Source organism: Myotis daubentonii, chromosome 14, assembly GCF_963259705.1.
Source record: "Myotis daubentonii chromosome 14, mMyoDau2.1, whole genome shotgun sequence".
In the NCBI taxonomy this organism is placed as follows: domain Eukaryota; kingdom Metazoa; phylum Chordata; class Mammalia; order Chiroptera; family Vespertilionidae; genus Myotis; species Myotis daubentonii.
Window position 1 is genome coordinate 52,963,073 of NC_081853.1, and position 12,155 is coordinate 52,975,227.

Here is a 12,155-nt window from a genome sequence, read left to right on the forward strand (position 1 = left end):
TTCAGATGGGTGCAGTGGGGAAGACGGTATCAGTAGACCCATCTGAAATCCTCTCCAGGCAGCATTTCCCGGCCAGAATTCCTGATTTCGCCATCTTCCCACTCCACATCCCCATCCCCATAAGACAGCAAGACAGTAAAGAGGGACTAGTTGCCCTCAAGTTACCTGAGCATTCAGCCTCTCTAACCCAGAGGCCCCAAAAGCATGCACGGAGCAACCCATCTGTATGGACCACCTGAGTATTCTGGAGAATCCATTTGAGCCAACAATTTGAGTATCAAGAGTGACTGGAGCTATGCTAAAAAACATACAGCTCTGCTTGCATCTGGGTAAAAAGGAACAGTGTAAAGATGATGTTTTCCCCTAAGAAATAAGTGCTTGATTTTCCATGACACACACACACACACACACACACACACACACACAAAATGTGACCCAATATTCAAAGCATTGAAGCTGCCAGAAAAAAAAAAAAAAAACTAGGCCCCACTCTTAGACTTTCTACTTACCAGCTCTGCGGCCAATCACCTCATGTGTACAGTGAGGTCACAGATCCCTTCCTTACGGTGGTGTGAAAGGTTGAATGAAATAGCACATGAGAAACCCCCCAGCGGAATGTTTGGTAACTATAGATACTCGACGCTTGTGTCCTCCTTTTCTCTTAGGAAAAGAAAATCACTTAAGTATCAGCACCAGGACTTAGGATGCAAATTGCTGTGCCCCAATTTTTCTATTGTTAGTAGACAAGATTATTGTCCTTCCAATATTCACTCCCTCTAACCCCCTAATTCTGGGAGGAGTGCACCACCCCGCCCCACTAAAGTTGGGCTGGACCGTGCCACCTGCCTTTACAGTTGGCAGAGCATCCTTCTTTGTCTTAGTCTGTTCAGGCTGCTGTAACAAAATACCAGAGACTGGGCAGTTTATGAACAATAGAAATTTATTTCTCCCAGTTCTCAAGTCCAAGATTAGGGTGCTGGTTGGAATCGGTACAACCTGTCACAGACTGCCGACCTACCCCATTTCCTCGCATGGTGGAAGAGCTCAAGGGATCTCTCTGGGGCCTCTTTTAATAGGACACTTACCCCAAGCATGAGGGAGGAGCCCTCACAACCTAGCACCTCCCAAAGGCCTCACCTTAGGGATTAGATTTTAACATATGAATTACGGAGGGACACAAACCTTCAGACCATAGTATGCTCCAACCCGTGGTTTGGACTTGGCCGTGTGACTTGCTTTAGCTAATGAGATGTTAGAAGAAGAGGGACATAAGGGGCTTGAAATATGTTGATGGAGTTGTGTTTGTCCACTTACATGTTGCCCCTCACCATGAGAACATGCCATGGGGAGCCCACGGGTCCAAGGAACAGACCCAGGCTCAAGATGCAGCTTGCAGCCAAGCTCAGGGAGCCCAGCTGAGATGACAGAGCCACCTCAGCCAACCTGTACACATGAACGAGAATAAATCACTGCTTTATGAAACCATCGAAATTTGGGGTGGTTTGTTATGCAGCAATACTACCTGAAAAGTTAGTTTTACCGCCTTAGTTTAGTCCTTGTGTTAGCGATGAAATGAAGATGAGTATCAAAAGTAAACCCACATGTCAATATCAAGGGTGCATATAAACAAACATTGAGCTACTTATTTTTGCTGTTTCATAATTTACATATGAAACTTAGGTTACATTTTGAGGAGGGCATCTATCTATTTCAATGTGTGCTTGTGTTGATCTTCCACAAAGGTTCCTCTATTCATTGAAATTTTTGATAAAACTTTCAAGTACAGGAGCCATTTGGTATAGTCCTTTAAAAATAACTTCTCGCATGACGGCCGCTCTATTTTCTCCCAGAAGTATTTCCCATACAAAATTTGCATTTGACAGAACAGTTGGTTGCGTGAGCCTTCTGTCTCTGCAACCGAGTTACAATGATGATAAAATGCAGGTAAGTAGAGTTGCATTTTAAAGAGCTTTCTAAGGCCTGGAAGACTTTAATGTCCACTTCAAACATTGGAAACCTCAAAGAAGTTATCCAGATGGATCCAGTTTGTTGGGGTCAAGTCCTAAAATGTAGAAAAATTTGTTTTGTATCAAAGCTATCATGTTTGATAAAGATGAAAGATGTAAGGCCATGCCTCTCAAACTGTAATGTGCAAATTCTGATTCAGCAGGGCTGGGATGGGGCCCCGGATGTGGCATTTCTGACAAGCTCCCGGCTGATGCCAGTGCTGCTGGCCACACTGTGAGCAGAGAGGTTCAGTGCGGTCCCTCTGAAAGTCCCCTGCAGAATTGAGGCCCGGTTACCCACAGTGCTAACCCACAATCTGCTCTGGGGAGACCCCCGCTGAGCCGTCCCCTGCAGTACACTCACGTGTCACATGTCCTCCCACACTGACCTGAAAGCTCCCTGAAGATAGAGTTCCATGTGTCCCACACAGAGCCTGGAACTGAGCAGGTGCTTAAAACAAAGTTGGTTCACCTGGATGGCCATGGTGACCTGGCTCTAGGCCAGCCGTGGGCAAACTACGGCCCGTGGGCTGGATCCGGCCCGTTTGAAATGAATAAAACTAAAAAAAAAAAAAAAAGACTGTACCCTTTTATGTAATGATGTTTACTTTGAATTTATATTAGTTCACACAAACACTCCCTCCATGCTTTTGTTCTGGCCCTCCGGTCCAGTTTAAGAACCCATTATGGCCCTCGAGTCAAAAAGTTTGCCCACCCCTACTCTAGGCTGTGGTTATGTCAAGCCAGTCTAGGAAGGGAGACAAGACACAGAATTAATCATGTTGGCATCACCTTCAGAGAAGGATACATAGTCAGACCTGGGCAGAGTCGTATTGCCCAGAGACAGGCGGAGGTGGCGGTCAAAGATCTGTATTGAAGGTCTCAAATCCACATCTCTGGCTTGTCCTGCTGCCTTTCAGGTTGTCTCATGTCTCCTTCAAGTGCCCTTTTGTTCCTTTATGTTGCTGGGATGATTCACTTGGGGTTTGAAAAATCTCCCTGCTATGAAAGTTACTGTATTCCCTTCGATCTTGAGCATCTATATTATACCTTGAGGCCCTTCACCATGTGGGAGGGAGGGGGAATCAGAACCCCCCCGGTGCTTTTTAAGAACGCACGCCAGCCCCATTCCCCTTCCGAACCCCTAAGAGTTCACACTATCTTGCTTCCTAACCAGGACCCTACCCAGGCCCAGGGCAATAGTGAGGCTGCAGGTAGGTGCTCATCAGTAGGCGGCAGACGGAGGCCAAGCAGAAAGGGAGGGGGGGAAGGAGAGGGTGAAAAGGCCCCCAGGTTTCTCACCAGGGCTGCTGGGGCAGTGGCAGCTCCATTAGCTGAAACAGTAGCATCAATATGGGAAATAGTAGCTCTTGCTTTTGCTCTGAAGTTGGCTCAAATTTTTGTTTGAACTGATGTTGCAATCTCCACACGTGTTAATGAGCTACCCTGGACGACACCTACAATGTTCATTCCGAGTAACTGAAAGAGGTCATTTAGGGTCTGGCTGTACATTTCCACCGTTATCTGTAACTCAGCATCCCGGCCGTACAACAGGGTGACTGAGTTATAGCTAACAATCGGTGTTTGCATGACATCCTAGCTCATGCATGAAGACAAACCTCATTCCATCTGTTTTTTCTGCTAATGGCCAGTGATGTTCCCACAGGCTAATTACAGCAATTACATCGAAAATGATGTGTTTACTTTGAAAAGCCAGATTTGGTTTTCGTGACTGGGTTGTTTTAACAAATACACAACTGTTTCTAAGAGGGGGAAGGTCTGCACTCTTTATCATCTATTTTTTTTTTTAAACAACAACACACCACATGGAATCCCTTTCTGAAGTTACCATGAAAAATGCTATTGTGGATATTACCTGTTATGTCGCGTGGGGTCCTTTATTTTTAATTGTGGAATTTTACTCCAAGAAGCAACGACATGGCCCTCCAAATTCTGTTCTGTTACCGACAGCTCTACAAATTCTCAGATGTTTTGATTAAGGAGCATTATTATTATTAAAGAGGCCTACTCCTCAAAGGGAATTAAGGTGAGCTGAATTCAAGAGTAGACTTTTTAAAAATTTTATTTAATGTTTTATTACTGTGTTGTACACCTAAAACACTAATATTGCATGTCAACTGTAATTGAAAACATATTTTAAATTGGTTTTCTTACAGTCTCCTTGTCCTACCCATTTCTCAAAGATGCGTTTGGTGAAGAATAACTTCCTCTCTGTTTTTTTTTGTTTGTTTGTTCGTTTTAGCTTAAGGAGAAATTCTAATGCATTTCCTTTTGCTCATAGCTTATTGCAACCATGTAACCCCAGTAGAAATGAGCTGAGACCCTCCCTGATCTCATGAATGTTTGAAAACTGTCCCCTCTGTTTCGGCTCTGTCCCCTCATGCCGACACCATGATGCCACTGAGTGCAACTCTGAACAGAACTATCTCCTGCTGCTGTCTACCAGCCACTGCTAACCCAGCCCCTGGAGCGCCTACTTCCTTCCGTTGGCTTCCAGGCCACCGCTGTGCCCCGATTTCCCTCCTATTTAAAACACTGCATTGGCACAGAGTGAGTAGACGAGGAGCCGGCAAAGAATTGGAAATAGTGTGATCAATGACATGGAAAAAGGCCAAGAGAGTGTGACGTCATCGAAGCCAAGAGAAGAGGGGAGTAGTTCGCTTCGTGAAGTGCTGCGTGGGGGGTCTGGTAAGATAAGAACAGAGAGTGGCACTGGGTTGGCAAGAGACAGGTCAAGGAACCTTGACATGAATGGCCTCGGCATAGCAGGGAGACAGAGACTTGCTTGGAGGGCTGGGGAGGAATGGGTCCTAGCAAGGAAAGGCTATAAGACCAAGGGAAGCTTTGGTTTTTGTCCTTTTAAAATGAAAGATTCTAGAGAATAGTTGCACCCTGGTGGATGCCGAGAGAGAGAGAGAGAGAGAGAGAGAGAGAGAGATTGAGAGATTATTAATGCAACTTCCTTGAGAGAGCAGCAGAAGAAAACTGGGATAATTCATCTATTTTAACAACAAGGCAAGGACAGTGGTACAAATGGAATTTGGTGTCTGGGTGAGGTTTGCCCCACCTGATCACTTCAATGTTCTCATTCAGTGTGAGCAAGGTCATCAGCCGAGGATGAACACAGGGGAAGGAACTGGGATTTGAGAAGAGAAAATGTATGAAATCACCAGCGTAGAGAGAACAACCCCAGAGGAAGGGCGGTACGGAGCTGACTGCCCGTCTGAGGTCTGTGTTCCCGAGTTTAGGACGAGGCTGGCTGAAGAACAGAGAGTCAGTGCATGGAAACTGAGCCCTGACCCGGTACTCGGCACGCACGCTGTACGAGCTGTAACTCTTCGCCCCCGTGAGTATTTCTCTATTGTTTGCTTACATGAGATACACTCCTGCCAAACAAGAAACAAGATCTTGGGTGAGGTTGTTTTACGAACATTATAAATCCATTCAATACAGACCATGTTTACAATAAAGTAAGATTAAACTTAAGTCGTGAAAATGTAGAGCCTGTGGCCTAAGAAACTGACAGAACACGAAGAGGAGGATAGCAATTAAATGGGATTTTATGAAGATGCGGTGCCATTGATCTGCTTCTGGATGTGGCTGTTCCCAGAGCTCTGGCAGCCCTGTAATGTAAGGTCATGCGTGGTTGGCCTGGGATGACGTACAGTGGTGGGCGGACTGTGACACGGTTATCCTCAACCTATACAATAGCTGGTGGCTCAGTTCAAAGAGTAATAGAATCGATTAAGTAGCTTTTATATTAAAGTGAGCTAAGAAAAGAATTCAGGGAAGTTATTATTACACTGAAAGTATCAGCATAAAAATTTGAGATTCGGAAAGGTCAATGGCCTACCCTTGAAATAAGAAGCAACACTCTCCTGTATCACCCCACTTCCAGAAAGTTCTAGGAAATCAAATAACACCCAGCTTTCACCCCCACACTGTGGTCTTCTGCCCTTCCCTCACTGGGAAAAAACGGGGGAGGGGTATTCTTGGAGCATAGAATCAGGTGATCAAAATCAATTTTTTTTCTTCTTATTGAGATGACCATAGAGCTGATGTCCTTTAATGTGTCGATATATTAGGGAAGGGGGGGGACCATCTCTTCACAATGTGGTAGAGTATCCTGTCTGTAACTAGAAGTTAAACCTCAATAAAATTTTACTATGGCTTCCCAAAGGGAAACAATACGTATCCCTTTTCGAAGAGCTTTCTGGAAGTTAGCTGGCTCATGACTCTTGATTCCTTTCTTTCCCATGCCGTCCAGGGGGCTCATAGCCTCCGTCTGAGAGATGCTAGGTCTCCGCCTCCTCTACTCAAGATCACCAAGTCTCCATTTCCCTTCTGACCTTGCCGACTAAAAGGCAACTCCCAGGCGCGGTCCTGCTTATATTTCTGTTGTAAAGGCCTGTTACTTTGATGTGTTAAGAACCTGGGGTGTGGAGGGTTCCTCAGCTCCTGGCTGGTGAACAATTCTCTGTAGTTAAGGAGGTTTCCAGGGACATGATTTTACTTTTGACCTACGTGAATATAGATAATGAGATAATGAATATAGATAATGCTGTAACAGATTCCACATTCAATGATAAGGAATTAAACCCTTCTTATCATATACGTAACGTTTCAAGCATTTCATTTATGTCACACATTGCTAATATAACAACCAAGCATGATAATTCAAGATTTTCACTGACTTCTAACGGACCTGAACACTACAGAGTGTCTAAAAGGTTTAGAAATATAGTATACTTATTGTACTTTTTCAGAATAAAAACAGATTGGACCTATTGCTTTCAATTTACAGATATTTCACCTGAAAAGTTTTCAGTTTTCTGAAAAAAATATCATTACAGTATATTATTTGAAAATGTAACAAATAAATGTAACTAATAAGCTCTGTGAATCTCACTGAGGCAGTAAAAAGACCCTAGAGCAGTGGTTCACAACCTACCTGATGCCAAGACCCTTTAATACAGGGTTGTGGTGACCCCCAATTTCATTGTTACAAATTGAACATAATTAAAGCATAGTGATTAATCACAAAAACAATATGTAATTATATACGTGTTTTCCGATGGTCTTAGGCGACCCCTGTGAAAAGGTTGTTCGTCCCACAAAGGGGTCGCGACCCACAGGTTGAGAACTGCTACCCTAGAGGCTCTTCCCATTTTGTATGTCGGGGGCGAGCAGAGGGTGGGGGGCGGGGGGGGAGTGGCGGGGAAGACGGCAAACTATGGATGAAGGAGGACCCAAGGCCCTCACTGGATAGCATGTCCTCATGACTAGCAGGTACCAGAAACAGCTACACAAAACCCACCATTGTCCTCATGTAGGCAAACTGCTGGGATGCTGTGCAATACATCACAGTGTCCCCTTTATGAGGGCCCCAGAAACATATCTCCTGTGGCTCAGGGCCGGGCAAAGTCACTCCTCCTGCACAACTGGTATGTCCTCACCCTGTAGACACAGGGATTTTCTAGCTCATTTCTCTCTGTGTGTCTCTCTCTTAGCCTTTAAGACAGTAAAAGCCAGTTTGGGGGGTCTATCTGTAGCACTGGGAGCTTTTATTTTTCAACTATTCTACTTTTTTTAAATAATCTTCCCTGATTCCTTTAGTCCATACTACTGTGCTCTGCTAGTGATCTAAACTTTCTTCTGGAATAAGGCCAAATATCATCACCTTAAACTAGACTGGTACCATTCAGAACTAGAAATACGAGGTTTTAAGTCTTCTAATTCTCCTTGTTTTGGAACCAGCTCTAAAACTTCACACTGTAGTTTGGATATAAATGTGTTATTCATTTTAAATCAGGACTAGAGGACCAAAAATGTAGTTGGATTCCTCAGAGTTAAGAATTTGATTTTTTTTAAGGCAAATTATGTAACCTACAAAAGCCCCCATTTCTGCATCTGTTAAAGAGAGTAATAACTACATCGTAGAATGGCTCTAGATTAATAATATTGTATGTAAACCTTACAACAGGCACGTAGTAAGCACTAGATGGTACCTATCACCAGCTTTAATTACAACAGATTATTAAATCCAGATATTCTACACCTGGGGTCTGCAGATACTTGTCCATGGATAAATTGTGGGGGTTGGGGAAAAGGGGGAGAACTCCTAAAACTGGACAGGAAAAAGGACTACACCTCCATTGTCACTAACTTCTAAGCCAAGTGTAGTATTTCCTTCATTAGGAATGCTGGGGACAGCACAGTAGTATTAGAAGGACCTGTCACTTTGCCCCAATAGAGGTCACAGGTATACTTCTGTTTCTGCTGTTGCAGAAATCTCAAAATATGTTATCACCTTTTGAAATTCTAGTAGTCAGACCTACTGCTGGATCTTGTTAATGCAATGATAAAGAAACAACGCTATGTTACCCATGTATTGCTTTTAGGTTCACTATAATTGGTTTCCTTGGTAACCCTAGAATAGATGTTTTATTTCATGCACTGAAAGCATATTCTGAGAAGGGGTGCAGAGGCTTCACAAGACAGTCATGGCATTTTTTAAAAAAGGTTAAGGACCCCTAATTTTTAGTCTATCTCCTCGCTTCCAGAAAGCCAACCACTGAGCCCCGCGGAGGCCCGCTGCGGTGAGCCCATTCCCCAAGTCCCGGGCGTGTTTTCTGTGCGCAGCTTGCCAGTCTCTGGGACCCGACTCTGCACCAGCGAGCCTCTCGGGGAGCGCCCTTCAGTCCCGATCAGGCACCTGTCGGGTTCACAGCTCTGTGCTCACACCCACGGGCGGGCTTTCCGGTGTGTTCGCCCGGCCCGTCCTGACCCCGGGAGCTCGCCAGATTCGCCGATTCTTGGGTCACACCCCGGACCGCCTGAAACCCGAACTCTGGGTCTCACTCTGTGTTTTATCCATCCTTCCAGGAGATGCACGCAGGAGTCTGAAAACCCCCGCGCGAGGGGACCGGGAGGCGGCCCAACCCCGCGGGGAGGGAGGGCAGCTCCCACCCACCCGGACCGTCCTGGTCCTGCGGACCAGCGCTGGGCGCGAGCTCCCTGCTGGGAATTGCGGTTCCGGAAGCCCACCGGCCCCAGGCTTTCCGAGCGCGGCTGCCTCTGGGAAACTACACGTCCCAGAATTCCTGGCGCGGGCGAGCACGTGGGCGGGGCGGCGGGCTCGGCTAAATAGTCTCCATCGGCCATTTTGTCGGGGAAGCCGCAGCGCCGCCTCTTCTGTCGCGTCCTCGCCTCCGTCGCCGCCGCCTCTTCCTCCGCCTCCTCCCGGCTTCCGCCGCCGCCGCCGCCGCCGCTGCTCCCGCCGTATCCCAGCCCCGGGGCGAAGCATCTCTTGATTTCCGTTTTCTCGCCCCTGCAGCCTCTTGACACGGTGATCCGGGCGGGCCCCGCAGGAATTTTATCCCTTCACCGGCCTCACATTAGTATCGCATGTCCACTATCCAGAACCTCCAATCTTTCGGTAAGACCCGCTGGCCGCCGCCCCCCGCTGGCCCCCGCGCGCCCTCGGCCGCCCCGCCGCCCCTGCCCGGGCCCCCTCCCCGCCCTCCGGGACCCCGAGTGGGGCTTTGTCTCGGCGCCCAGAAAATGGCGACTGGTCCCCCGCGACCCCTCCCCGAGCCGACCGGCCCCCGGCCCCGCTCCGCGTCCCCCGGCGCGGCCCCTGCCATCCCCGCGGCCCGCCGCCGGCCCCTCGCCGACCCCGCCGCTCGCTGGGGCGATGCGGCGCTCGGGGTCGGCGTCCCTTCGCGGGCGGAGCTGCCGGGGAGCAGGTGTCGGGGCACTTAGTGAAAGATGCGGAGACCGGCCTCCGCGGGGCCCCGGGGCCCCCTTTCCTCCGCTGGGAGAGTCGTTTGTCAAATGACGCCCCTCGATCTCTGCACACACACACACACACACACACACACACACACACACACGTGTGTACATGGGTGCGTTTTTTTGTTGTTCCTTTTTGCACGGCACCTTCACGGTGACATGATTGGGGGGCTTGAATGTTTCTGTTGTCAGCAGAATGTCATCGCGGTGACGCACATTTTTTAAAAAATATATGTTTTATTGATTTTTTTTTTTTTTTTGACGGAGAGAAAGGGAGAGGGATAGAGAGTTAGAAACATCCATGGGAGAGAAGCATGGACCAGCTGCCTCCTGCACGCCCCCTACTGGGGAAGTGCCCGCAACCCAGGTGCATGCCCTTGACCGGGATCGAACCTGGGACCCCTGAGTCCGCAGGCCGACGCTCCATCCTCTGAGCCAAGCCGGTCAGGGCACAGCACATTATTTATGGCGGCTATAAAATAAGGGCTTAACATTGCTTGTCTCGTTAGCGGGCCGTGCTCAGCGGTGACGCTGTCTCCCTAGAACATCTTTCAGCCGGGACAGCCATGGCCGTGCCCGTGCAAAGCGTTCTCCTTTTGCGGGAGCACCTGGGAGGTTTTATTTATGCCCCGCCCCCCCCACCCCCATTCCCATCCGCGGAAAGAGGGGGGACACTAGAACCTTCTCTGCTGGCTGTCTAGACTGCAGCCCACCCTAGACATGGAAAACTAACGACTAAACGGTATTTCCTGCTTTTGACTGTTGTTGTCTCTCTTTTGCAGACCCCTTTGCTGATGCAACTAAGGGTGACGACTTACTCCCGGCAGGGACTGAGGATTACATTCATATAAGAATCCAGCAACGGAACGGCAGGAAGACGCTGACCACTGTCCAGGGCATTGCAGATGATTATGACAAAAAGAAACTTGTGAAAGCTTTCAAAAAGGTACAGGTGTTAGGGAGGAGAGGTTAAAGCGGGGTCACGGATGCGCACCTCTGCATTGGATGAGGGTTCACAGCTAAGCAGTGCGGGTCCAGGAAGGCCGTATTCATTCTCCCACTTAACACTCAGGTGTTTATGTCTGGGCTCCCGTCTTAACCTAAGATTGACGCTGTCTTCTAGCAACAGGCGACACAGTGTAGTTCTTGATGGTCCAAGTAACATCATTGCCTTTATTATGTGACCTGCCGGTTCATTTCAAATTACCTTGGGAGTGTTGGGGGTTGGGGGTTAGAGGAGACAGACTTGTTTCATGAACATAGTCAAGGCTACAGAGTAGTTGATTTTAGTCATACGGCGAAAATAAAACCTCAGTGTTTGACTCAGTTCTGTTGGACATGTATATTCTTCTCCAGAAATTTGCCTGCAATGGTACTGTGATTGAGCACCCCGAGTACGGAGAGGTTATTCAGCTTCAAGGGGACCAGAGGAAAAACATTTGCCAGTTTCTCTTGGAGGTGAGTGGGTGCTTTGTGTACACCCTTGCGATGGCTTTGTCATTGGAATGGCTGGATCGCCCCTGCTTCTACACGGTGTTTTGTGGCATGTCAGGGTACTCATGTGACTGGAACTGTTTGTTGTTAACAGTTGGTGCCACCAAAAAAAATGTGATAAGCTATTAGCAATGCTGCTTCTTAATGGCTGCTCCATGTTTTCTTAGGGGTGAATTGATATAAGTCCTTAGCGTGATTCTGCTAAATTAAGTTTTATTTTGCAGGTTGGCATTGTCAAGGAGGAACAGCTTAAGGTTCATGGATTCTAAAATGAACCTAAATACATGGAGAATTTCTTGAATAATTTTATTCTCTAAATCCAGTTTGGCTGCCTTGTGAAATGATTCTCTGCAGTAAACGGACTTTTCATTTATTTAATCATTCAAACTTCCATTCACATCATCTGCATGATTACAGAAAACATGGGGTATGTAGGCTAGTAACACATAAGAAAATTGCAGTAAGATGGTAAAGAAACCCCGTATTCATCTTAACATGTTTCCAATGGAAAATATTTTGTTTTGAGTGTTTATTTGTTTATTGTTCAGTTTATTACTTTTCACTTGATAAATGTTTTTTGTTGTATTAAACCATGTATGTTGCAGCTTAACAATAAAATCTATGAATTCTTCTGTGAGCAGTTAGGGTCTCAGATCTAAACGAGATGCACATATATTTTGTCTTTCATAATTGGTGTTGTCATTCTGTAAGTATTCTAATTAGCTTCAGCTTCTGTTAAAACCAAAGTGAGAAGATAACATTTGTTATATGTACCTTGTGTTCTTCATTTACTGACTTAAAAATAAGAATAGAAATAAGGGGAAAGAATCTGCCAGAATA

General features: G+C 46.8%; 1 protein-coding gene across 1 annotated transcript; it reads left to right on the forward strand.

Moving 5' to 3' along the window:
* Positions 1–9,182: 9,182 nt before the first annotated feature.
* Positions 9,183–11,952, forward strand: EIF1B (eukaryotic translation initiation factor 1B). The gene is made up of 4 exons (XM_059664466.1): positions 9,183–9,465; positions 10,604–10,767; positions 11,178–11,279; positions 11,540–11,952. Exons 1-4 carry the CDS (start codon positions 9,435–9,437, stop codon positions 11,582–11,584), a joined length of 342 nt encoding a protein of 113 aa, XP_059520449.1. The 5' UTR covers positions 9,183–9,434; the 3' UTR covers positions 11,585–11,952.
* Positions 11,953–12,155: the final 203 nt, after the last annotated feature.